This window comes from Meyerozyma guilliermondii, genomic scaffold (genome assembly GCF_000149425.1).
Source record: "Meyerozyma guilliermondii ATCC 6260 scaffold_2 genomic scaffold, whole genome shotgun sequence".
Classification (NCBI taxonomy): Eukaryota; Fungi; Ascomycota; class Pichiomycetes; order Serinales; family Debaryomycetaceae; genus Meyerozyma; species Meyerozyma guilliermondii.
Window position 1 is genome coordinate 1,123,956 of NW_001809799.1, and position 26,206 is coordinate 1,150,161.

At 43.6% G+C, this 26,206-nt stretch overlaps 13 protein-coding genes across 13 annotated transcripts; 6 read left to right on the forward strand and 7 right to left on the reverse strand. All coding sequences in view use genetic code 12, as the record gives it.

Moving 5' to 3' along the window:
- Positions 1-261: 261 nt before the first annotated feature.
- Positions 262-2,187, reverse strand: HGT4 (glucose sensor; the record flags this gene model as incomplete). The annotated part of the gene is made up of 1 exon (XM_001486109.1): positions 262-2,187. One exon carries the CDS (start codon positions 2,185-2,187, stop codon positions 262-264), a length of 1,926 nt encoding a protein of 641 aa, XP_001486159.2.
- Positions 2,188-2,547: 360 nt separating this feature from the next.
- PGUG_01831 (ditrans,polycis-polyprenyl diphosphate synthase) lies at positions 2,548-3,477 on the forward strand (the record flags this gene model as incomplete). The annotated part of the gene is made up of 1 exon (XM_001486110.1): positions 2,548-3,477. The coding sequence occupies one exon, from the start codon at positions 2,548-2,550 to the stop codon at positions 3,475-3,477; it is 930 nt and encodes a 309-aa protein (XP_001486160.2).
- Positions 3,478-5,216: 1,739 nt separating this feature from the next.
- Positions 5,217-5,825, forward strand: PGUG_01832 (uncharacterized protein; the record flags this gene model as incomplete). Its single annotated transcript, XM_001486111.1, has 1 exon — positions 5,217-5,825. The coding sequence occupies one exon, from the start codon at positions 5,217-5,219 to the stop codon at positions 5,823-5,825; it is 609 nt and encodes a 202-aa protein (XP_001486161.2).
- Positions 5,826-6,453: 628 nt separating this feature from the next.
- PGUG_01833 (uncharacterized protein) lies at positions 6,454-6,930 on the reverse strand (the record flags this gene model as incomplete). The annotated part of the gene is made up of 1 exon (XM_001486112.1): positions 6,454-6,930. One exon carries the CDS (start codon positions 6,928-6,930, stop codon positions 6,454-6,456), a length of 477 nt encoding a protein of 158 aa, XP_001486162.2.
- On the reverse strand, positions 6,842-7,666 carry PGUG_01834 (tRNA dimethylallyltransferase; the record flags this gene model as incomplete). The annotated part of the gene is made up of 1 exon (XM_001486113.1): positions 6,842-7,666. One exon carries the CDS (start codon positions 7,664-7,666, stop codon positions 6,842-6,844), a length of 825 nt encoding a protein of 274 aa, XP_001486163.2.
- Positions 7,667-7,980: 314 nt separating this feature from the next.
- On the reverse strand, positions 7,981-10,194 carry RIM20 (Rim20p; the record flags this gene model as incomplete). Its single annotated transcript, XM_001486114.1, has 1 exon — positions 7,981-10,194. One exon carries the CDS (start codon positions 10,192-10,194, stop codon positions 7,981-7,983), a length of 2,214 nt encoding a protein of 737 aa, XP_001486164.2.
- Positions 10,195-10,284: 90 nt separating this feature from the next.
- CEF1 (Cef1p) lies at positions 10,285-12,054 on the reverse strand (the record flags this gene model as incomplete). Its single annotated transcript, XM_001486115.1, has 1 exon — positions 10,285-12,054. One exon carries the CDS (start codon positions 12,052-12,054, stop codon positions 10,285-10,287), a length of 1,770 nt encoding a protein of 589 aa, XP_001486165.2.
- Positions 12,055-12,342: 288 nt separating this feature from the next.
- PGUG_01837 (uncharacterized protein) lies at positions 12,343-14,940 on the forward strand (the record flags this gene model as incomplete). Its single annotated transcript, XM_001486116.1, has 1 exon — positions 12,343-14,940. The coding sequence occupies one exon, from the start codon at positions 12,343-12,345 to the stop codon at positions 14,938-14,940; it is 2,598 nt and encodes an 865-aa protein (XP_001486166.2).
- A 30-nt stretch (positions 14,941-14,970) lies between these two features.
- On the reverse strand, positions 14,971-15,513 carry PGUG_01838 (uncharacterized protein; the record flags this gene model as incomplete). Its single annotated transcript, XM_001486117.1, has 1 exon — positions 14,971-15,513. The coding sequence occupies one exon, from the start codon at positions 15,511-15,513 to the stop codon at positions 14,971-14,973; it is 543 nt and encodes a 180-aa protein (XP_001486167.1).
- Positions 15,514-15,644: 131 nt separating this feature from the next.
- On the forward strand, positions 15,645-16,166 carry PGUG_01839 (uncharacterized protein; the record flags this gene model as incomplete). Its single annotated transcript, XM_001486118.1, has 1 exon — positions 15,645-16,166. One exon carries the CDS (start codon positions 15,645-15,647, stop codon positions 16,164-16,166), a length of 522 nt encoding a protein of 173 aa, XP_001486168.2.
- Positions 16,167-16,205: 39 nt separating this feature from the next.
- On the reverse strand, positions 16,206-20,279 carry PGUG_01840 (uncharacterized protein; the record flags this gene model as incomplete). The annotated part of the gene is made up of 1 exon (XM_001486119.1): positions 16,206-20,279. One exon carries the CDS (start codon positions 20,277-20,279, stop codon positions 16,206-16,208), a length of 4,074 nt encoding a protein of 1,357 aa, XP_001486169.2.
- Positions 20,280-21,932: 1,653 nt separating this feature from the next.
- PGUG_01841 (uncharacterized protein) lies at positions 21,933-23,270 on the forward strand (the record flags this gene model as incomplete). Its single annotated transcript, XM_001486120.1, has 1 exon — positions 21,933-23,270. One exon carries the CDS (start codon positions 21,933-21,935, stop codon positions 23,268-23,270), a length of 1,338 nt encoding a protein of 445 aa, XP_001486170.2.
- Positions 23,271-23,572: 302 nt separating this feature from the next.
- Positions 23,573-26,191, forward strand: PGUG_01842 (uncharacterized protein; the record flags this gene model as incomplete). The annotated part of the gene is made up of 1 exon (XM_001486121.1): positions 23,573-26,191. The coding sequence occupies one exon, from the start codon at positions 23,573-23,575 to the stop codon at positions 26,189-26,191; it is 2,619 nt and encodes an 872-aa protein (XP_001486171.2).
- Between the last annotated feature and the right edge of the window lie 15 nt (positions 26,192-26,206).

The window sequence follows — 26,206 nt, forward strand, 5'->3', positions numbered from 1 at the left end:
GGATGTAGCGGAAGCAATTCCTTGGCTTCCGGCGGTGTCACAGGATGTCATAGACGCCCCATAATAATATTGGGACAGATTTCACGTATTATTTCGGTCCGAAACGGTGTTTCCATTCGGGGTTCCATGACGCCTAATTGGGAATAATGACAAACATTTTGGGAAGGTGCGACGCACGGCCGAGGGCTCACTTTCTTTATTTCAATGCGGCTGGGACCCTTGCCTATGTACAGTACGAAAATTCAATTGCATTCATTCAATTCATGAAGAGTATGTAGTATTTGAGCTTCCTGATTCGTCATTTTCTGCTCCAATGCTGGCATGACTAGATCCTTCACTGTCACTATCACTTTCACTTGGTGGCGCTTCGAAAAATTGCCGTGCAATGATGGGATTTAAATCATGTTCATGCTCCACACTTGGAGGATGAATAGGCTCAGGAACTTTATCTTCCATTGCACCCAAGGATGAAAGGTATCGTTGGTAGTCTGTGAGGTTGTTGTTGTAGGGTGGATCGTCCGAGGATTCAGAATCGGATGATGAATGGACTGAATTGTTGTCCAGCCTTGAACTGGCTGATCCATTAGAGACCGGCTCTTGTGGATCATTGTTGGATTTTTCGTTCATTAAAACGTCATTTTGGAGTAGTGGAGTATTGTAGTCTATCTTTTGCGACTTGAATTTCGTGGATACCCGAGCATTGTCGCAATTGAGGTACATGTAATCGATTTCTTCCAACTTTAACCCCTTGGTTTCGTACACCATAAAATAGGTAAACACCACTCCAGCGGCATTGAATCCACCCCAGATAAAGAAGATTTTATTCTTTAACGCTGCCGTGTGTGCTCCAGTGTCAATGAGATATGGGGTGATATAAGCACAAATAAAATTGACAAGCCAATTGGTTGCCGCAGTTATGGAAATAGCCTTTTGACGAATGGAAATACCATAGATATCGGAAACTAATGCCCAAGTACATCCACCCCATGACGCAGCAAAAAATGCAATGAACAGGCACGAAAAAGATACCGAGATGATGGAACTAATATGGTTATCAGAGATGCACACTCCAACGATAGCAATGATGAAATTGGAAATTGACATACCTGTTCCACCCCAAAGCAATAAGCTTCTTCTTCCAATGACTTCGATAAGAATTATACCGGGAATGGTGAAAAGGGTGTTCACCGCATAGGTGATAAATGACATGAGGTAATAATTTCCCATACCTGTTGATGAGAAAAAATTCACACCATAATAAAAGATGAAATTAATTCCCAGGCATTGTTGAAACGCATGGATTCCAATTCCGGTGACCATACGAAGTACCTGTTTGTGGCGTCCACCACCATTGCGAAAACAATCGAGAATTGAGGTTTTCCCAAACAGCATTTCATAATCGTAATTTGCCTTGATTTCCACCAATTCTTCAATTAAATCGGCATCGTCTGTAGGCAAGCGTCGAAGTTTACTTAAGCTTTCGAGGCCCTTTTGGATTTTGTTCTTTTGCACGTAGAATCGAGGCGATTCTGGCAAGAACAACATACCGATGCAAAGAATGGTGGCCCAGAGAAACTGAAGAGCAATGGGAATTCTGTAAGAACCTGAATTGTTAAATTTCCGAGTCCCTTGACACACCGCCAGGGCGATCAACAAGCCCCATGTGATGGCCCATTGATAGGTATACACGATGGAACCACGCACCCATTTGGGAGAAGCTTCGGCTTGATATAATGGTACCGAAGCAGATAAAATTCCCACTGATATCCCACAAACCACCCTACCGATACAGAGCAAGGCGATATCCGATGCAGCCACCTGGATGATGTTTCCGGCATTACACAATAGTCCAGACAGCACCACTATGGCAAACTTTCTGCCGTATGTATCAGATATTAATGGCGCTAAAACTGCACCGACGAACGTTCCAAGTGACAAAATGGCGGTGACAAGAGCTCTTTCATGGGTGTTGAACGCGTAGCCATTAGAAGGAAAATGGGTGGAAACATATCGCATTTCGAGGATATCATTAATTAATCCAGTATCGTAACCATAAAGGAATCCTCCCATAGCAGCCACCAAACCCACAACGATAGCACTCAGAGACGAAGACTTTTGTCGAATTTTCCTGTAGTATTCTTCCTCAATTGTACTGTCATACATGAGGCGATCTAGAAAGCTCCACATCGTCGCATGAGGGGGCTTTTAGCTTAAAAGATGAGATCTGTTGAAACGGCCAACCTAGCCAAAACCATAAAAAAGTGGAGAAATTCGTTGCAAAGAGATAGCAACTATGTCAGGTGTATTAGCAGAGTACACAGCAAGCCCAAGAGTCTTCAGTTATGCCCAGCACACGGAAAACGATCAGCAGTAGATGGTGTCTTCAAATGATCTCAAGGCGAAAACCTTGGCGCGAAAATGTGTGGGGCTGGTGTTGGGTGCAATTAATGGCGCTGTCGGCCCACCCGCCAGCGAGCGGTTCAACCGCCTTGTTAAGTGCAGGAAGAAAACGATTGACAAGTCGCATTTTGTGCCAGCCAAGAACATATGGCATCTACTGGGGCGTCGATCTCTGAGCAACGCGACTTGCGGAGGCGTCTAGCCAAGCGGGCATCCACGGTGGTGCCCAAGGTGACAACAAGTCTACACAAACAGCGCCAAACTTTGACTGGTTTTTTCACATATTATTTTTACTATCTGGTACTTTTATGGGTATTCTTTTTGACCTCCATTTACAAGAATATCCAATATGTGTATCGCAGGATGCGCCTAAAAGTCCTTAATCTTACATACCACCCGAGCCGCAGCCCGCAGATCATTCGTGACGACGTGACCAAGCTCGATAAATTGCCACGTCGAGTGGCTGCCATTTTGGATCTACGTGATGACGACGATGAAAATGGAGGAGTCGATGGACTTATTAGTGATATCAGCGAATTAGCGGCGTGGCTGGTGCTGGCAGGAGTTCCACACCTCACGATTTACGAGCATGATGGAGTAGTGAAGCTGCACATAAGTGAATTGGTGCGGTATGTATCGAAAAATCTCCGATTGTATTTTGGTACCGATTCCATCCCCACTTTTGCGGTGCGAGTCCCTCACACCAATGCCACCGCGTATTCGCACCCAGCATTGGGTACTAATGTGGATCTCACCATTAGCGTACTTTCGCGCGTGGATGGTAAGCCTACCATTTTGGAACTCACCAAAACCATGAGTGAGCTCGCCGCCAATAAGGAACTTTCCATCAAGGATATCTCGGTGGAATTAGTCGATGAAGAGCTTGTGGAGCTTGTGGGCCCGGAGCCCGATCTCCTCATTTGTTTTGGGCCATCATTGGACCTCCAAAACTTTCCTCCCTGGCATATAAGGTTAACGGAAATATACTGGGAGCCCGGAAACACGGATGTCAATTACGCCGTATTCATTGCGGCGTTGCAGCAGTATTCCCAATGCGAAATGAAGGTTGGAAAATAGATCTCTTGGCATCAGCAAGGATAAAGAAATGAAAAGTCGACAAGGGAAATAAGACTGTCAGTGCAACGATAGCTCACAAGGAGCTAATCTCAGTTTCAAACTCATTCGATATGAATGAAAAGCATGAAAACAACTAAAAACACCAAAACCTTCCCTATGCCGCACGTTACCGATTTGCAGCCAATTAGAGCAGGCTACAGCTAATGCATCACTTGCTTATGCACATCTCCAAAGTTTTATCCTAGCAATCACATTCATACCAACCCACGATCAATTCGATACAACACATCCTACATAGCTAATTTAACATTCAGCTTTACCAGTGCCGTGCCGGTGGAGGTGCGCCGGAGTGGAGGCCGGAGTTGAGGCCAAAATGAGGTTTACGCGGGGTCACCGTGAGTCTAGACCGCTTGCACGTGCAAGGCATGTGCGACACCAGTACACCACAACAATCCTGTGTATAACCGGCGGCGATGGTCTAGACCGTCGTATATACGCATGTCACATGCATGACGTGCAGGAGCGCATACCATTTCCGATCTCGACTATGCGAGCCGAGTTCTTGACAGAAAACCCCCATTACTCAAATATTTCATCAATTGTAATCTAAATCCAAAAATGGGCGTGTCTGCTTACCGGGGACCGGACTACTCCGCCCCGATGGCTTCGCAAATCACCCCCCTAAAGCACGGCGATAAGCATTACCGACGCCATCTCCCCACAACCACATCTGCATCTTGGCTACCGTTCGCGCTATACATTCCCTTTATTGCTATCTGAGCTGCAGATGAGCCGCGATACACGCGGCTTCGCTGCATGCGCGATGCGGGACCTCCTGTCCAACGACAAAAAAATACCTCGTGCATGAACCATTTCCTCCTAAGGCATCTGCGGCCACAATTTTTCATCCTCCGTCTTAGTCGCCAAAAACTATAGATAGGGGTGAAGTGGCGCTAAACGGGCAATCTTTTTTTTGTTTTATTGTTCCTTTTGTTAATTTGTTTAGTGGGCTCCTCATATAAATTCTTTTCACCTATAAAGTTTTCTCAAAAGTTATGAACGGCTTAGGAATCGTGTTGGAAGAACGAGAACCTTCTATAGACGACAAGAGTCAATCGCCCCGATCCATCCTGAACCTTCGTCCACCGAAGAAGAATCTTTATTGCCTCCCCTTCCGGATTCGTCTACATCTTCCATAGATCCTCAAGCACCAAATGCTATTGTTGATTGGATACATACCAACTCCTATTCTCCCGTGTCAACCCTCGATTCCCACACCAGTGGTGCTGCTAGCAGAGCCGGAAGTCGATCAGATAGTTTGGGATCAGACCATGATTCTCGACGCGAGTCCAACTACTCCGATTTTTTGCAATCGCTGACTTTTGAGGCTTATCGTCTCGATTCGCCAACCGATTCCGTGCAACCATTTCCTTCGGAAACGTCACTCACGAGCCATATGATCGCTCCAACATCAACCCCGGGAACCACCGTGTCGACAAATGGTACTAATAACAACTCGTCGCCACTTAAACGACTCAAAAGTATTCGAAATACCATTCGTAAACTTTCGTTGTCAAGCAACGGTTCTTCCGTCTCAAAGCCAGGATCATCCACCAACTCACCAAATATCCCCACTGGATCATTTTCCAGTAATGCTTTGAAAAACAGAACTGCTTCTTTACTGGTTGATACCTCCGCCACTGACAACAACGATCTGGGGGCTTTCCACTTGCGATAGTATGAACTCGGGAAGTTATCCATTTCCGTCGATTTCCGCCATCAAGGAACTCCGTGGTCTTGATACCCCATCAACGCCACCTTTTGCATCGCCAGTGGTGACTCTTTCTGACAATTTACTTGCCTCAAAGAGAACCCTCTCCAACGTGGAGCAAAGTTATTTCGACAGCGTTTCCACGTCACGCACTCAGCCTACTAGTGTGGCCTCGTCAGTGCTGTCTGGGATGCTCAGTACTATGGAAACTTCACATCAACGCATCAAATCCATTTCTGAACTCACCACGTTGGATGAACTTTTGGATTACTCCTCGTTTCTTCACCAGCAGCGTGATACGGTGGTGCATGCATTCGAGGTAGCACACAAGAGGCTTCAGGAATCAGGATGGTGTTCGACTCATGATCTTCAGAATTTGCAACTTCAACAAGACACCTCGCTATGCCAGCTTGACACGAAACTTTTGCAGGTTGAAGAAAAGTTGAACGCCGAGTTTGATACTTCCATCTTCAACAATAAACCACAACAAGAAAAGAAAGGAAAAGAAAAGGAACTTCCAAGAAGTCCCAGTTTAAAAGTCTTGGAAAGCAGATGCTTTTCATTTGCTGATTTATGATTTTACGACCTACACGACAGGGCTTTTGCCCACGCTATTATAGAAAACCCATAACGGTTTACCAATTTGCTTTTAAGGGAGTTATTGACTTTATAGAAAATTTTTTAGTCAATACAGGTGCTGAACAAGAGACATTTGTAAGAGGGTTGTACCGAGAACGTAGGATCCAAGAATGCGTGAAAAGTTCGCAAAACTTAGTATGAGGACGTAATTCGAGTTGTTCTCGCTTCTCTTTCCCCTCCAATCACTCAATGGTTAGAATGGTGCAGTGAATGAGAAGCTTCGTATCATAAAGTTCTTTCTCACACTGTGAGGAATTTTTCACTTGCGGCGTGCCCCTACCGATGCACAAGCGTATATGCAGGTTTCAAGTCAAAGTGGGTGCCGCACTATGGTGGGACTCAAGGATGTGGCTTATCACAATCGCCTAATTCAGTTGCAAAATAATCGAAAAATAGAGGAAGGTGGACCAAAATTCTACAATTGTGTATAGATGACATATGTAAATCGTTCACCACATGGGTTAGTGGGCTGATATTCGGATATGCACAATTGCATATTCGGAAGTTAACCTGCTAAAACCAAACATGCAAGAATCCGCATGATGAGAACGATGGCGCATATTTCCTTATTTACTCTCCTCATTAGGTCGTTTATATCTCATTTTGAGCTCCTCGTGCTTTATCTTGCGCAATTCGTATCCTACCTGTTTCTTGTGTCTGCGGCTCTTGGTATGAATTTCCCACTGTTCCTTTCCAACACTAACCAATGGCTTACCCGATTTATCCTTACACACAGAACATTCGTAATGCTTCCAATTTGACTCTGATCCCAAAGTCTTGTTACTCCTTGTAAGACCTGTATTCAAATCAAACTGCGATTGCAACCGCTCGGGAATTTGTGCATCAGTAACTGAAATGGGACCGCTTTCAAGAAATTGATTTGCAATTGATACTCCACGGTTCTTTACCAGTTGATCCCATACTTGCAAATCTGTGGCGTCGAGCATGTACAATTTACCTCCGTATTTGTATCCAAACCGAGCTTCTTTTTGAAGTTCCACACCCAAAAGCTTTCGGATCCACTTTACTTTGATATTTGGCATACTGTCGAGTTCGTATCTGCATTCTCTCTACTCCATCCAAAAACAGAGAATGCTGGCCATCGGATAACCACGGTAAGAATTCCTTGAATCCAATAACTTGCCACACGCCAGACGTGCAGTCAGGGCGAGGTTCCATTTCATTATAAACCTCGTACAAGCTCTTTATTTCATCAATTGCACTCCCCTGCATCATATTATCGACTCGTTTGTCTAGACGTGGTTTGAGCACCTCAGGATCACTATAAACCCAAAATAAAAGGGTATTGAATCGAAGAGACGAATCCTCTAATTCTTCCAACTTTTGGTCTCTATAAATTTCAGATGGATTCTGTCCCGTGGTATATATGATCTCGAGAGCCCTCCTAAGCTTACGCCCATCTTGTGGATGGAACTTGCCAGCAATTACCGGGTCCAATTGCTGTAAGGTACTGAAAAGTGTCTCCACTGGGCCATCAAGAATCTGTGACTGTTCTTCGGTGAGATCAGATTTTTCTGCTGTGATGGTCTTGTTATCAAAAAGCAAGCTCTGCAAGTAGTAGTGAGTACCTCCAATTATTATGGGAACCTTTCCTCGGGAATGAATATCATCTATGGCTGTATTCGCTTCTTTGGTAAACCGATGAATGTAGTATTCTTCTTTCCAGTCTACATGATCCATAACATGATGGGGGATTCCTCGTCGTTCCGCAATGGGATGCTTATTTGTTATGGCCTCCAACCCACGATACACCTGCATCGAATCGGCATTGATGATTTCGCCATTAATAGCTTGAGCCAAGTCAATGCTGAACTGCGTTAGTTTTGACTCTTAAAAAACTATTTTTGGATACATACTTGTGACTTGCCAACGCCGGTAGTACCGACAATGGTTATAATGTTCTTCTTTGGTCTGGTTGTCATCAAGTTTTTCCAGTACCTAAACCATCGTAGCATAGAAGAGCTGCGACAGTTTTGTGTCTCGCGAAAGATGGGGCCAACATGCAGGAGAGTCAACTAGGCTGCAAAGACCATGAAATGTAACTCTCCACGAACAGGTTTATTGTTTTATTGCTAATCAAACACGATACCATGGTTTGGGTTCCAAGCCCCAGGCTTTGCCTGTGGAGAAACCACCAGACTAAGAGGATCATGTTCATCGTAGGATTTGCTGGTAGACTTGTCGTTCTCTTCTGAAAGCAGTAGTTCGAGTTCCCGACCTTCTGCTCTTCGCTGTAACAAAAACTCATCACATTCTTTGAGGATGACACTTCCGCGACCTAGAAAATCATTGTAGAATTTGGATCCTTCGTTCAAGTTGGACACTAGTTCAAGATACTTCGTGTAAGTTGTTTCCAAAGTTTCAAGCATCTCTTGTCGAGGAGATTTTGGATTAGCCTCCACCAATTGAAGTTTACTGACAAATTCATTATTAAACTTGTCGATTTTAGATTCAATTTGGATTTGTTGCTGCTTCAAATCCTCAAAATGATTACTGTCGTCGTTGAAAATTTGCAAATGCTTTCTGTATAACATCTCCATGCTTTGAGTATCGACCTGCTGGCTTTTGTTCTTCTTATACTCTTCTATTATTCGTGGAAGAATGTTATTGTCTCTTGCCTTCACTTCAAGACGATGAAGAAAATTCTTTCTACGCTTTGTCAATTCTGATGCCTCATTAACAGCCTCTCGAAGTTGTAGCAAAACTTCACTCACTCGAGGGTCAATGTCCTCAATACGAGCAGGGGGAATAAGATCCTTTAATGCACGAAACCCTCCACAATATGCTTCGAGGTATGGTCGTATGGTTTCGTACAGATCCCAGATGTGGTCGTCACCTTGTTCAGCCTGTTCCAAATATGTCTTCATGCTCGTTACTTTCTTCTGAAGTTCTGCACTAGCTTCCTTGGACGAAAGACGACTCCACCTATTTCCTTTGAGTTTTCGCAATATGTCATCTTCATCTGCTTCTATTCTAAGACGCTCTTGGCATCCATTGACGAGATTTTCACATTCCCATGCTAGCTTTTTGATTGCGTCAAATGATGTTTCGATGATTCGTAGACCTCCGAGTGAGCAGATCTCTTGCGAGTGTTCTATAATGGAGTCGGGCATGGTCTCGGGTCGCTGTAAGGTGTCGATAGAAGCAGGGAGATTTCTCTCAGCAAGAAATTGTGCCATCATCTTGAGTGATGCATTCAGAGGATCCACAAATTTGGAAACAATATAGCTGTCCTGTCTTTCCCGGAAGGCTTGGGCAACTTTAATTATTGTGAATGGGAGAAGGTCCGTAAAATATTGCTTTTTGTTCTCAAAGACAGGCTCAATAGCTTGCACCATGGGAGCACCAACAATAGGCTTCAAATCTTTTGGTACTGGTTTCAAGTAGACCAAATCGTTATCGAACTCTGCCACTTTCAATGCTTCATTAACTGTAGAAGTTAGACCACCAAGATCCTCTAGAACTAGCTTGTCCACATATCGCAGATACTTCGATGCCGTTTTACAATGTTGGCTTGCTGCCTGCAAATGTGCAACTTGTTCTCCATACTGGAACTCATCCAATTTCACCGTAGCAACACGCAAATGAGAAGCTGCTGCAAAATGGTACCGCTTCACTTGCATAAAATTAATCCATTCTAATCGAATAAGGTCCGAGGCATCACCATGAGAAATTGCCAAGGTATAGTAATCCGACGTTTGTTTTGCAAGACGAGCTATCACACTATCCTTGGTTCCTGAACTTATAGCCTTGTTATAAAAACTTTCTTGAGCTTCCGCTTGCATGAGAAATGAAAGACATTGTAGAGTATTTCTGTCAAAGATTTGACTTCCTTCCAACGAATTTATACAGCCTGCTGCACGTTGCAAGTAAGCACACGAGCGCTTTAAACCCTCGTCACTGTACCTAGACTCTTTATGGGCCATCTGGGAGTACACAGCAGCTAGCTGGAACATGACATTCTCTCTTTCAACTTTTACAGATCGAACTCGATCTGGTCCTGTCAAGCTATATAAAGTCAGGTACCAGCTAAACTCGGCAACTTCGTCGGGAAACTTTGCGATAATACTCTCGAGTGCTACTAGATAAGCTTTGATATCTTTTTCGGAGGCAGGGGTCAATTCTAAATCTTTTAAGGTTCCTAAAGCTTGGCGAAGTTTTGTGATTTCGGCGAGTTCTCGATCGAACATTGATGGCGACTGGAAATAGTGTTTCTGGATACAGTTTCTTAGCTCATTGCCCAAATCAAGTGGCAATGTTTGTCGTAGCGGAATATAGAGACTCATAGCTTATACTTGTTGTGGTGACGGTTGCAAGTGCGACAGTATATATGATTTGGGCTTCTCTGCAGTCGCACACAGAGAGATCTAAATAGATTATGTAGTTTTCAATCGGTCAGCAATGGAATGTTCTGAACGGACTATAGAGTCCACCATTTCATGTAATCGAGCCGATCGGGCTTCTATGGCCAATTTCTCTTTTTCAAGAATATTTTCGTAGCACTTGACATCGATGGTCTGTTGAGCGTATCGAGCAGCAGCATCAAGAATTGACTCGGCTAGTTTTTTGGCACTTTCGTTGTCGGTGGTGTACTGAGCGTCTAGCAGCAGTTTTAGTGCCGCATTTTCTGATTTAAGGTCTTTATGTGCCTCCATCATACTCTTTGAAAATGCCGGAAGCTCGGTGAGACTGGGTACTTTTGGGTGCAATTTTGAAGGAACCTCCTTATCAATTTGACTATGGATACGTTCGAAAACATCTTCAGCCAAATCTTCCACCATAACCGCATTGAAGCGCGGATCTTCGTACCTTTTGTAGTCGGATCTAACCAAAATTAAAAGTTCGTCCGCAATCAACTTATCCAAACCTTCCAACTTTTTGTCAACTAACAGGTTAGGATGAGGCACAGAAAGGCCCTTCTGGATCGCCTGCGATCTTCGAAGTTTGGCCCTTTCCTCATCAACCAAGCGCAAGGTTTCCAACATACGCATGTGCTCTCCAGCATCGGTATCGACTGCCATAGTAGGAATGGTAATGGACTCTTGATCGTCCTCAAATTTGGGTAAAACCAAGTCAGAATGGTGGCGTGGAGGAGGAAGTCGAGACAAGGACTCGGTAATGTAATGGCGTAACATTTTGCGTTCCTTCTTAACATCCTTTCGTATCTCGGAACTAGACTTAGGCTGCACCAAAGCTTGATCTTCATTCTTCGCCGAGGCCAAAGCGCTTGTTTCAGCCATACGAGACTTTATCGCAGCAACGTTGCTCGAAATACGATCGTCAATTGCTTCTGCATTGGTCTCCTGTCCCGGCATTGGAAGGTTTAATTTGCGTCGTTTGAGCTGCTCTGTTTCCAAAGTATTAACAGCTTCTGCCGCCACTTCCAAATCATGCTTTTGTTGGTTCTTTTCTTTGTCATCGTCTTTGTTCTTTCTCTTTTTCCCAGCGTTTTCAACCCCGGCTCTAGCAACCTTCTTGTCAAACTCTGACAATTGTGTTTCATTTGTAGTTATTTCGTCGGTTGTATCGTATATTCCCGCTCTTGGAGCTCGCTCGTGAGGGATATGGTTCAACTCGGCTGCAGAATAACGCAGTTTCACCGAAACACCTGCCTGCTTGAGCTCATGGCGCTTTTGAAGCTGAGATACCCGTAATGTCTCCCGAAGCATCCGTTCTCGTGCTTTCCGCTGAGCCTTTTTTCCCTGTGTATTCGCCAACCGAGCTTTGGCTTCTGCCAAAAGTTCCATCTCCTCATCATCAGCTTCATCTGGCCTGGCCGGTTGCAGCTCTGCGTTCAAATTCACATCTCCAGCCTGTGCCACGGCTACAGATCCTTCGATGAGCTCATTATACCGGTCTGAGCAGCTTGCCGCGGTGCGTCCCATTACAGGAGCAATACTTTGCCACTGATTGGGCATAATTTTGGCCAACAGAAGAAGCTTATCATCTTCTTCTCGAGTCCAAGTAGACTTATTTATGGTAGGACTTAACCACTCATTCCAACGAGCTTTTGCTTGTTTTGCTGACTTTTTTGTTAACAACGAAGACACTCGAGCCCATTGATTTAGACCATATTTGGAAACCGCTGCTTTGAGAATCTCATCTTCAACATTGGTCCAGGCTCCACCCTTAACATAAAGCGGCATCGTCGGCACTTACTCTATGCACTAGTTGAGGCTCTGCGATCAGCTGCTGGAGGGGAACAAATTACACCAAAACTAGAAAAATAGCACAAAAGCACTACAAGTAGAACAATGATGTACGCAGCCGATTTCTCATGTCTTCGCACCCGATCGCATCCAATGCACCGCAAAACCATAGCCGTATTTGGCGCGCGGGGGAAGCCTGTGAAAAGCGTCGGTTAAAACCCAACTAGAAACAACTCATTAAAAGTGTTGTTAATATTCTTAACCTGGTTTTTTGGCGGCCGAGTCATGAGGGTCTTTCACTCCAAACATCAAAAGTTGATCCTTCAATGCTATCCCGCTGGTAAAGCTCCCGACAAAAAACCAAACTCATCAGAGCTCAGTTATTTATTATACTATGCTCTGACCCGTCGAATTAAATTGGAAAAAGTTTCGGTTTTCTTGGACCGCAAAACCGCCTCTGACTCCCACCATAATCGCACGGGAAATGTTCTCGTTAGTCTTTCCATTGTTGCTGCTCTTATTGAACGTTGTGCTGACAATCTTAATGTCTTTGCTCCATATGTTTGCTCAATTCTCCTGCTGGCGCTCAAAATCCAAGATATTGCCGTGGCTCGTGAAGTAGTACTGACCTATGGTACTTTTTGTACTCATTTGGACCTGGCTCTTTTCTCTGGTGACAAAGATTTTGTGGGTAAGTTCTCCGATTTGTCACAGGAATTGGTCAATATAGGTGAAAACAAACAGGGTCCTAATAAGTTGGAATGGAAGCTATTGTCGCTCACCTCGTGTAGATACGTTTTCTCGTGTCTGGGCTATTCCAAACTTAGCAAAAAGTTCATCCGTTCTTGCATGCCAATTTTGGTTGATTTTGTCCGCGAGCATGTCACCGAGGAGGAGTTGAAATCTCGTGTCAGTTCACAGATTAAGGTGGAAAACGACGCACACGTCTCCAGAGTGATCCTGAACAGGCTCAGTACCTACAAAAATGGATCCGAACAGTCTATTCTGGAAGAAACTCTTGTGGAAGAAGCATTTTCTGCCCTCCGTACTCTCTTCAACACCTCATCTCTGTCGCAAATTGTCGAGGCAACATTTGAATTGGTGAAACATTGCTATACTGTTCGTGCCCCCAACTCGTGGGGCACTTCTTTCCTTGCGTTGTGTACAACCTGGATCCCGGTGCAACTTCGGTTCACTGCGTTATCGCTCTTGCAAAAACTTGATTCCCTGGACTTGGATTTCGAACTCCAAAAACACTATGCCAGCTACGTATTGGCATTGGTGTCCCTGGATGTCAATATGATTGGACTTTCGATATCAGATATCATGCAACAATTATTGACATTGCAAAGCAAATTGTTTTTGACCCAAGCTGAAAAGTTTGAATCTGATGAAGTACGACAACTTTCTTCCTTGTACTCTCAATGTATCTGCAACTTGAGTACCCATATCTACTATTTTGACCAGGTTCCAGATTCAGTCCAAGAGATCTTGTTTAAAATTGATACCGTTTTTCTTCTGGCTCCACTGTCACCTTCACAATCAAAGCAGGTGTATGATTTGGTAATGACTCTTTTGGGTGACATTGCCAATATACTCACCACCCTTCGCAAGAAGTCGAGCATCATTACTCGTAACCAAGTGACTCTTGAGCACTGGGAGATAAGTTTGCCGTTGTTAGCACCTCCACTGGAAGATGCTTCCAACAGTGAGTTACCTAAAAACCTACTTTCAAAAATCCAAATACGCTACTTGGAGGTTTTCCAAGATTTCTTGAAGCATGAACTTGTTCTGGGAGATGATAAGAAAACCCAGGTAAGCAACCTTAGTTCCGAAAGTATCCAAGATATCAATGAGTTTACCAAGCCCGATTTCAACGATTATATCACCGAACTGGAGAACTTTATTTGTCAATTTTTCATTTATTTGGACAGGTATTTACTGCGTGAGGTAGACGCCAAAGTGTTGTCTGTGTTGATTGACGTGCTTGTGGATTTATTACTGACGTTGGGTATCAACTTTGTTGCCAACTTTGTTCCTTACTACTTCCATTGGCAATTAGCTCTCAACCAAAGTTCAATCGAACACCAAGACAAAGTCAAGGATACAGTGGCACATATCGTGATGTACTACTCACTCCGGTCGTTGGATGCCATGTACCCTACGGAACTTCAAGGTTACGTTTCCAAATCTTCATTCTATGCCAACTTTTTGGTGGACATCGAGTACCGTAAGTTGAATGGATTATGGGTGGAACAGTTGCTGGCACATCCCACCAACTTTGAAGTAATGAAGAATCTGAACCCCAAGAGTCACCAAGACCGCAATGGAGTCCTTCGTTTCAATACGTCTCGCAAAGCAATACAAGACTTTGTGAATGGAAACGGGTTTACGGCAACTTGGATCAACGTGAACAGATTACTTCGTCTTGAAATTCAAAAACATTCCCACAATGAACTGCCCTCAAATATTCCAGTGTTTTCTGAAGCGTCAAGCTTTAGTGAAAGTGGTTCGAGTTCATCGTACCGTCGTGCTGGTTTGGGACTCGGCAATGCCAATGATATTACATCAATTCATTCCGAGCTCGTCCACAATTATCAGAATAATGGTCGCAACCATTATGACTACAGTAATGGGTCAGTCCTCACGTCAGAGCAGCCCCGTTTCTTCAACTCTCCACGGGTGGCTGACTTGAAGGAGCTGATTTTTGAACACAAGGGCGGCAACAAAATCCTGAACGATTTCGTATTCAACTCCACTTCGTCGATCGCCAGTGCCAAAATCAAACCAAATGCCGGATCTATATTGTCTAAGCTGATGATGACTGCGAACGTCAATGACATCGTCAAAGATTTCGACAGCGACGACGAGATTGTCGTCTAGTTACAGATTATTTATTGCCTAAATGTACACTTATTCGTCATCGTCATCACTGTCATCTCCCAATGCTTCAAAAGCATTGAAACTGATGGTGTTCTTGTCAGCAATTGCATCACGAGGATCCACTGCTTTGGACGATCCAAGGTTCTTGTTGTTGGGCCGTGCCTTCACCGAACCATCCTTTAAACTGTCCCGGAACTTGGTCCGTTCTTCGCCTGCTTCCTCGGCTCCAAATGATTTTTTTGGCTTAGCTAAAGTAGCCCATCCATCATCATCTACCGTCACCGATTCCGCACCTTTTCTCTTCAAATTTGGCTTGGCGCCAGAACGCGATCCCCGGCGACGATTCAAGTGATGATAAGGTCTTTCATTACCATTTTCATCGATATACGTGTCGCCATTGCTCCACTTCAAATGCTTCTGACGTTCTATTTCAGCATTTGCATGTTCGCGTACCTCATCTACCATCTGGTTGAACGCGTCCAACACCTGTGGCTGGGGATTGTAGGCGATTTCCTGAAACTCAAGCAATTCGTCTTCCGTGTACTTTACCATGGCTCTCTCTTTGACGTTCATGCGACAAGAAAAAATGAGAACAAAACCCCGCACGTGACATCCATTGCCCCAGCCTCATTCCCCAGTTTCTGGCGCACCTCATCGCTGATTTGAGATTTTGGTTTTTCGATTTTCGCATTTCATCACTACCGATGCCCATCGCTCACAGTCTTAAAAAAGTCGCCAAAAATGTGTCCAAGCACTCGGGACAGATGCATATAAAGGGCCGCAAGTTCAAGCAGTTGAACCGTGCCACTTTGCGAGACCAAAAATTGACAGAAAGAAAGAGAAATTCCCAGGAACACAAGATGAAAGAACTTGAAAGTTTGAGATTCTTCCAAGCAGCGATCCAAAACAGAGGAAACTCTTCGTTTCTGATGGAGGAGATCAAGATTTTCATAGAAAGCTACCTTTCTCGTTTTGACGAGGAATTGAGCACTTTGAGGCTTGATAGAAGACCTGGTCGTCCTCCCACTACTCGCCAGCAAAAATTGGAACAGCAACTTGAAACAGATAAACAACTTTACCAAACCGGATTCCGAGTGCCGGACATTCGCGACAAGAAGACGGTGGAGAACTTGCGCAACTGGAATGGTTCGCCCGGTGGAACCACTATCTTAAAGTTCATTCGTGTGACTAAAGACCTGTCGGATGCCACCGAAATGGAAGATTAATGAAGAGATGAATAACAAATTCTTTAAACATAACTACATTCAGTCTTTTGACTTCCACAACAAGCTCTTCCATACCAGTGGCTGTTGTTGTGGCGTGCTTTCCTTAATCGTGGACTCCCTCACCACCGGTGGTTCAACTTGAATCACTTGTGGGACGGGCTCTGGCCTTCTTTTAACACTCGAAACGGAATTGGGACGAGTCCAGTACCAGTCTAGACCAAAAAGAAGGACAAACAAGGCACCAGCAGTCGCCAATACCGACTTGAGCCGTACGAGCCATTTTCCTCCTTTTCTGCGAATCTCACGTTCGAAAACCATCATTTTTTCTCCCTTTTCACCACCACCGATCAACCTCCAGTGCTTTCTTTGAAGCCGATTCACACTCTTGATGAACTTTTCCGCGTCCTTTTCGCCAAAGCGACTCAAAATGGTATACATATCTTCGGTAACATGACGAGGGCCAAGTGGGTTTTCGCGCGATACCACTTGTTGACCATCCTGGGTCAAAAGTAAGTACTGCTTGTTCTTGCCAGCATCCTTTTTCACTTCCAAGGGATTGAAAAAGTTGTGCGACTCCAACGATCTATTCGAATGACACATACTTTTACTCCATTCATAAGCCTTGTTCGCTCTAAACTCTTGCTCTTGACCCAAATGCTGCTTTTCCTTGGCATCCTTCAAAAACTGTTCGACTTTCGACTTGTGTACTGAGCGACGGTTATAGTTGTCTCTGATATCATCGGCGGTCATCCCACTAAGGTACTTTGCTTCCTCGGGATCCTCTTCAGCGAGTCGATTCTTCGCATCAGCTTTTGCCTTTTGAACTGATGGCGGTTCTCCAAACATTTGCTCACTAAACGAGTCAGGTTCCGAACGTGATTTCGAAACCGAAGACATGAGATCATCAATGTTCGAATACTTGGGTTTCGTTGTAGCCGAGGACTCTCCACCGATGAATTCCTGTAAGTTGTACTTGTTTAGCTTTGGCTCTTTGTCAAGGTTAGAAGCCACAATGCGGGCACCACTTTCGTCAAACATATCGACCGATGAAGTGTCTCTGATGTTCGCAATAGATGTCAAATGGTTGTCAAAAATCTTTTGTGCTTCGTCCACCGACTTAACCTGAGCATTCACCAGCTTGGTTAGAAGGAGCGGGTAGTGCTTTATTTGCAGATTTAGTGCAGAAAGCTCACGAATCAAATCGTTGATAAGAGGACGTTCATACTTGCTTCTTCCCTTCGAGAACTCTTGAAGCTTTTCGTTAAAGTTGACCTTTATAGGATCTCCTAATGCTGCACAAATGTCTCTCAACAAGTATTCATAGTTGCGAACTAATTGAAAGTGACGAGCAACAAGGTCTGAAACATTCGTGGGCCCTTTTTTGCGGCCCTCAAATTGCCCAAACACCTCTCCGTTCAAAATGACGTTATCCAAGATGAATGTTTGGTTTCCGTTATGTTTGAAAAGTACCGATAAAACACGGTAAAGTTTGCGCAAGATCAACCTTTTCTCGAGATTGAACTTCTTTTCCATGGTCGCCATCAGAGCCAATTTGGCAAGAATAGAGCTTGCATCAGAATCTTTGAAGCTGCTTCCAATCTCCGTTCGTAATTGCATCAAATCAACGATATAGTCCTCCAATAGAAAGTCATCTGGAATTTGCTTGTAATCCATTGCTTTTGTCTTGTCACTAACAGTCTTGTCAAGGTTTTCAAAAACAGATTGACTATGCAAAAGGGTATCCAAAATAGCAACATAGCCACCATTAATAGCAAATAGCTTTCTCAAACGCCCTTCTAACCGCATGAAATTGAACAATTTATCTTGAATCTCTACAAGCAGCTCATCAGCTAGAGCGTTCAGTAAAGATTGCAACAATTCAATCAGAGTCACTGACTTGAAATCTTGACCCTTCAATAATACGTTTTTCACAATGCAGAGTTCATTGGTGAACTTATAGAGTTCCAACTCATCGGGAATTTGAACGTAGTTAGATTTGGCTTTGATAGATTTTTCAACCTCAGCGAACACCTTGTGGCTATTGATAATGGAGTCAAGAACAAAGGTGTACCCACCATTATTTCTTAGTAACGCTTCGAGACTGCGTTGTAATCTTAGGTGTGGGATAGAATCGCTATGCCTGTGATTGACCCAAGAGGCATATAGGTCAAGCAAATCGTTCCGTGAATACCCTGAAAAGTTGTTACCTCCTAAAACATCTTCCTTAAAGGCAGAAAGTTCCGTAACAAACTCATGAATATTTGAATCGTCAGGAATCTGCAAGTATGCTCCACCGACAGGTTGACCGCAATACTTATCAAGATTGGCACAATCACTTTGCGACAATCCTTCAAACGCAGCCAACAATTCCTTATACTTCAGTATAGTTTCATCATTTATAGCCGATGATGAATCATATGAGTCCATTTGGAATTCAAGGATTTGGGAGTCCAAAATGGCACACAATTGACCCGGCAGAAATAACGAGTAGGGAAAATTGCAAAGATCATGTGCCTTGAACTCGGCCAACTCTGTGGTGAACTTACTCATATCGACCGCTGGTTTTGTCTCTTCAGATTCGTTAGCTTTGATGTGCCGCAAATCGATATCCCCTAAGCTCCTATCCGACTCAAACCACTCGTAAGCTGTGTCAAGCTTTGCGCAAATGGTTGGGTCATCAAGTAGTTTATCTATAACAGCACTATTCCATGGACAAGCCTGCTCGTAATGACAAATGGCCATAATTGCATCCTCGACAGCCGCGACTAAATGGGCGTTCACAGAGAGTGAATTCAACAATTTATTGACATCTTCACCCAGAAAGCTAGCTTGTTCGAATTTCTCTCCGAAATGATACCGCAAAATCTGTAACCCAAGCCTCTTTCTATACAACCCACTTTCGAACACGGCATTCAATTCATAGTTGCTCTGGAATGAATCATCAAATAGAAACCAATCAGATGGGGCCAGGTAGTCGAACATGTCTTTAAACTCGTGGTCTTTCACTGTGCCATTGCAAAACTGGGGCATGAGAGAGATAAGAATTCGCTTCGAAAATGTGTAAACCAAATCATCAGTACTTTCCGCCAAGTTTGAGCACAATAATGAAGCAAAGGAAGAGAAGTTTTCCCAGTGAGACTCGTTCGACGACGGACTAGCCGCAAAGATGTAGCTGACGTATGGATTGAAACGCAGTTTCAAAGAGTCCAATTTTTCTTGTGCTCCTGATAATTGAAACACCTTATAAGTAATCGAGCTCAACGAAGGGTCCTCCAACACTCTGGCAATAGTGACAGGTTTGATATTGCATGACTTCAAGATATCACGAAGCCGTTTGTACCTATGAACCTGGATGAAGCAGCTCCAAAATGATTCTGTGAAGAAAGCATCACGATCGCTCTCCAGCAATATGGCATCGAACTCATGAGCAGTTGCATCAATAGAGCGACAAACCTCTGCAGTGGATACCGCAGAAAAGTCCAATTCGTTGGAGAGGCATGAAAGCTCACCAATAAAGGAGCCAGCTCCACTTCTGAAAAAATCAATTGTCGATGCCAGCACCTTTGCTTGATTAAAAACTTGAGGGGTTAGATAGGAAGGGAATTCAGGGTACTTCGACACGATTTTCAAGACGCCATCAAACATTTTGTAAAACCGATCCTTTTCAATATTGGTATCGATTTTACCCTTGGAATACATGTCCTTGAAGATGTACAATGAGTTCAAAAATTCTGTGGTAGTAAATTGGTCAAAGGACCGGATTTTACTGTCGTACGAATTGACGACAAACTTGAGAAATTGGGTCAACTCATAAAAGTACGTGACTGCAAAATCAAAGCGTGGGTTATCAGTTTGTAAGTTTAAAGACTTCTTCACCACATCATAGCTGAGAGGAGTGGAAGCAGGCGGCTCATAGTCAGTGAGAAACGCAAGATCAGGAAACTCCCGTAAACCGGTGCCTTTTGGAGTTCTTCTCAATGTGATAAGATCAATATCGTAATCTTGATAGGTAGCCAAAGTACGCACAAAATTGATTGCTAAGCTCCTGGAAACAGACCCACGTTGAACAAACACGTAGGGTAGCCTTGAGCTACAGATCAATCTCCTAAGCATGCTGGAAGCGTATTTTTGACGTGATCAGATTTGGTTTGCAGCAATAGTAGATTAGGGGATGAAGGTTAAGATGCCAAGACGAGACTTGAAATGTCAAGTACTAATTGGGGAATATATGGAGTTTGTGCAATACCGGTTTCGATCTCAAGATTCCTAAAAAAGAATAGAGTTAACGTTTTGGTAACTGATCACACCAGGGGTTATCGGCTTATCAATAAATTGTGGAGTCGCGCGCCGATCGGACTTGTGGTGTCTGGGTGTAAGAGCCTCAATTGAAGCATCGGATATATTTGAGAAAGAAAGATGTAGCGAAAAAAACAATAGGAGAAAGATGTTGCATTTAATTTACGAAAAGACGAAAATAGCTTTTCATGTAGATTGATCGTAACCTACAATAAGCCAAGAAAAATAATTAACCAAAACTTGAAAATTTATACTACGTTGCTGGTTTGTTTTGCCATTTGATCTGCCAATTGATTTACCAATTGATCTACCTACAGCCCTACTAAATGTGTTTCGTGAACGCAATCTTCGCGCGGTCACGCGCAGAGTCCAGACGAGTCAAAACAATTTCGAAACTAAGGGTGCATAAATTTGATGCATGATGAACTCCGATTCCGGGCAGGGGTAACCGGACAATATTGGGGGATCAAGGCGGGCGCAATTGAACAATGTAACATTGAAAAATATTTTCGCCAATGATATAGTTTGGGTCACTTCGATCGAACCAAATAAGGAAGTCACTCACAGATGTAAGAACTCGCCATCAACGTTATTTAGATGCAATGCCAGGAACGATGATGCCGGTTAAACCTGCAATTTTCAACCAGAGACGCGCAATGCATCCAAGAATGCTGTGGGTGTTTGGAGGTCGCTTACCCAACCGCAACGTTTTTATTTCTTTTTCCAATTCGCTTGCGTCAGCTGTTGCGCATCAAAAGCGCATTAGGACAAATGAGACAATAACAAAAGTTGGCATGGATAGCTGGAACTCGTTGGATCTTCCATATTTCCTTTCGACTACATGTTTTCCACTTCTTTCTCTAATTCTTCGTATCTTCTAGAACATTGATCGTACAGATAGATGAGCATGGGCGGCTGCCATGCATATTCAAGGGTGCAGATTCATGCACCTTCGCTGGTTAGTAGTCCTCATCCCGCAGGGTGAGGAGTTGTGATTCTTTCTTTTTCATAAAACTTTTTTTTCATAAAACCGTGAAGCCGTACACTTTTTTCCGCTTGAACGCTTTTCATCTTTCGTTGATACCTACATTTGGCGTCCGGCTGTATTATTATTTCAGCTGAGGAACCCTTTTGGTTTCTTTTTCTGCGCCACGAAATATTTGAAGTTGTACCTTTTTTCTTTACTTAATTACAAGAGAGATACAAGAATAGGTAATCTTCAAGCTCTCCAGACTACCTGGATACAACTGCATCCCTCATACAGATAGTTGGCTTGAATTTCATAAACACCACGTTTTCAAGGCCATCGCAACCGTTGAGCATAACACGGTCACGCCATTTGCTGTTTGTAACGCTTACGCATCATAGCAGGTAAATTCACTCATTTATCAATCGCCAAGCTTACTTGCATTTCTTCAGCGTTGAAACTATTCCCGTATTTAAAATACCCCGCTTCCCAAACTTAAAATTATGGTTCTTTCAGGCACCGATCATGTCATGTCTCCAGTGCCTTATAAGGCGGTACCGTTGGCAGAAAGATTTAGGCTTGAAGACGACACCGAAAATTTGGGTACGTGCAAACTAGAAAATAGCCCTAAGGAGTGCACAGTGTCCAATTGCTGTAAAGTACCGTCACTCGATCAGTTGATCGATGACTGTTTTCGGTACTCTATAGGAGAGCTTCATGACCAGAAAAAGATAGATCGAGTGGAATCTTTCAAGAAGATAGTTGTACAGCTCCACTGTGAAGAGAATCTTGCATTCATGATCGACATCTACAAATACGAATATTTTTATGCCAAGATCTACCCGCAAACCATCCAAGATTACATCGAGAGCACCAGTTCCAACAAACTTTCACCAAAACCTGCATTTCTCAACCGGTCTCTAAGTACCTCTATTGATGACTTACCGCATCCATCCAAAATCGACAAGAATTTGTTCCACAAAAGAGTACCATCATCTACCGTCATGTCCGTCCAGTCGGACGAACTTGTTCCAACCTCGGTATTCGTATCCAGCATCGATGATTTACATCCGGCTAAAGATCTTCATAGCACTTGGGACACATTGCGTGACAAGAGCACTGAGGAGGAGTCGCTCGATGATGGTATTGATCAGGACTCAACCTCCGAAAATGAGGATGCTAGGTTATTAACCAACCAGTGGAACCACATCATATTCACATACGTCCATCACGATGCTCCCCTCCAGATCAACCTTTCTAACATGTCGTATCAGGAGATAATTGACGCCGATAAAGCCGACTCCGGGCCCGTGAGCCCTTCCGCTCTTCTTAGAGCCCAGCATGAAATCCTTCAACTTATCAAGGAAAACGCATACATCCCATTCATTAATCTTAACCGAGAATCAAAGAGTGTTGAAGAGTCACCTCCCAGTTGCCCTTCAAGTGCTCCACTGTGTTTTTTGTCTACGGATTCGACCAACCCACGCTCTCCACAAATCTCAGCTCGTGGATTGGACTCTCCAGTTCTCTCGCCAACACCTTCGAATTCAAGATATAAGCAGAAGAAGAATAGATTCATCCCATTTTCCTCGCCGCAGCTCGAGTCCAGCTCGACTTCCTCCTCAGCATCGTCGATCACCAACTTTTTCAACCATTTGAAGTTGCACTCGCCCACATCGAGCAGATCACACACTCCTGCGATGGGATCTCCTCCATCCACTGCCTCGAGTCCGGTTTCTGTTCCACACCTGGCGAATAGCGTCACGCGAAAAGTAGCCGCTCAGGACGTGGGTAGGACGCAGTCGCTCAAGCTCAACAAACTTTGGAAGAAAAAGCCATAATTGCATTATATATTTGTATACTTAATTTATAGACTTACACACATTAACTTTGGCTGCGAAAATCTCACCTGCACCGAACCCTGCAAGCCATCGTTCCATGCAGGTAGAAACATGGAGAAGAGCACATCCCTAAAGCAGAACAAACTTCAAGGTAAGGGTGGGCGTTGTTACGGCATACCACGAGGTGCCTCCGTATAAATAGACATCCTTCAACTTCTAAGGTTTGACTCTTAGCATATAAAGGTTTATTTAAACTCATTATTTGCTAGATAAGGAGTGATAAAGATTGTCTCAAACTTATCATGACCAGCTCTAGTGCCAATGAGTCTGCCCATGATATCCCGCTGAGTGGCTCGGCCACAGAAGTTTCCGATACTTCCACCGAGAAATTGAAGCCTTTTGTTGTTCCGGAGCGAATTCGAAGATGTTTAACTCCGTCCAGATGCCGTTCTAAAAGTAAGTTTTCTGGACACCTTGAACGCCGAAGGAGAATCATTCAGCAATGCCAATTGAAAGCTCAGAAAACCATGAGCGAAATTCGAACTAAATTAATCAATCGTAAGCAACAGTTTCATCTTCAACGATGCCGATTGTCGTTACAAATGAACCGCAAAATGAATGCTGCGAGAGAAAGAAGGCGGCGAATACTTGGAGAAAGAAAGACTCGAGCCCAGAATATTGCCCTTTTGGTAAACGAACCGATTATAACCAACAACTTGAAAAATGAGCCAAAAGAAAGTCGTCGCAAAGTGTCCGATGCCTTTGAAAAACTGGTGAAATTTATCCAATTCCACATCCGTCGGTACCTCTTAAGGAACTATTTGGACTACCTTCATCAAAATTCAGTTTTCGACAAACTTGACACTTTATCTTATTCTGAGTCACTTTTATTCGTTCGAGAAAATAGCAGAGAAGCATGCATTCTTCGCTCGGTATTGTCTCAGTTAGTGCCTGGGGTAACCTACCAGTCGGTTTTGCTCTATGGAATTGTCCTAGTGGCGGATATAAAGGACTCTATCATATCACATTCGCACTCTGGAACCAACACTAATACCGACACTTCTCACCATGATTTGGTATCCAACTCAATTACCCTCTTGCTATACAAAGTTACTTTGTCAATTCTTCAAGCTCTAAAAGCTATTGCCTTACCTGGGGCAGATTTAAGGTGGTTCAGCGATTGTCGGTTGACATTGTCAAGATTGTGTCGACAGTACTGTGAGCTTTTCTTCACATACAAAAATCGTCACCTTGAAGATTGCAAAATCATCGCTAACCAAGCTTCCAAAATCATGGACCTCGCTGTGAAAAGTGGAGGAATATCTCATGGAGATTATGTGAAACAAAAGGTGGAACTTGCCAAGCAAATGAACTTTCTAGCCAAAGTCGAGACAGTTCCAACCACTTCCAAAATCACTAATGATATCGAAGCCATCACCAGTACGGCTCTTATTCGCAAATTTCCAGATATAAATTGCGATCGACTGGTTATAGTGGAACTCAAACATGACCGACCGTTCTTGGAAGAAGTGAGTCGTCGAGTAAAAATTGACAAAATTGTCTATGTCCTCCCACCATGTTTTCCTTCTCTTTTTTGGCGAAAATTCTGGGTCAAGAAGCTCCAAGAACCTGAAAAACTGGTGAAAATGAACACTGGACGAATCAGAATTCACCCAGAAACCAATAAAGTACTACACTATGAACAATTATGCCTCAATTTTCATGTCCCCACGCTATACGACCATTACAGCCATTTCGAAGGCTCGAGCCAACCGCAATTGGTGAAACAATGCTCGCATGCCCTTACAAGAATCTTTACACTTGTTGTGGATTTTGTTCAGCTGTTCGCTGCCTTGGATGAAGGACAAGTATATGGTATTCAGCAGATGGGGTATTGGATTGCTAGTACCAAGACTCACACTTTGGAGAGCTTTGCCAACATTTATGCACCGCTGATTTTGAAAGTGTCTTCATACTCTACAATTCTCGCTGATATTCTGGAAAAAATTGAAAACTTTTTATCAAAGGTGCAACCAAGTGCACAAGACATTCTCCATCTTTGTCATCAAGTGGAACTTCAAGTGATGAACTTGTGGGTACGCCATTGTCAGTTTGTTAATTTGACCCATTTCAGACACTTTGAAAATTGTCTTCTCTTGATGACTTTAAACAGATACCTGGTCAAAATGGGCACCAATTCTCCTGAGCTAAGATTTCCAAAGTACTGTCGGTTTCTTCGGTCATACAGCTTGAAATGGAAAGTGATAAATTATGGAGCTTCAATTCGAGCTTCATTTGCGGTACCTGATCTTCAAAAGTCCGTGCCACGGTCCAAAGTGTATCACGAGTTTTATGGTTGCTGGACTCTGTTCTTTATATCAGGGATTCATAAGGACCCTGTTGCGAAACTAGAATCTTCTGGTGGTGCTAATGAGTTTAGTGTTCTCTTTGGTGACGAAATATTGGATATCCAGAAAAATGTTAATAACACCATACAGACCACCATCCTCACCTACCTTTGTTGTCACTATTTGAATAAGTGGCACAAGGTCAAATCTCTCTTACCAATAGTATCATCGACTTTGGACTCGCAGATGTACGACCCATTAATGGTAACCAGCCTAATTCCTGAAAAATTGAGCAGAGAAGTCCACATTAAAAAACCACTAGAGATGTCCCATTATCTCCAGAAGGAGGTTGCCAAGATTAAGGCTGGAAACTCCCAAGTATACCTGGTTATTGCAGCCAAATTTCGCCAGCTTTCAGTTGCGAAGTCTGCAGAACATCAAGATTTATTGAACAGAGTCTTTGACCCAGTAAGACACGAGGTACAGGATCTGCTCTCCCAGATCCAACATTTGGCAACTACCATGTATGATGTCTACCATCCATTGTTGAATTGGATCCATAATGATTTATAGGTTGCAATAGATCTT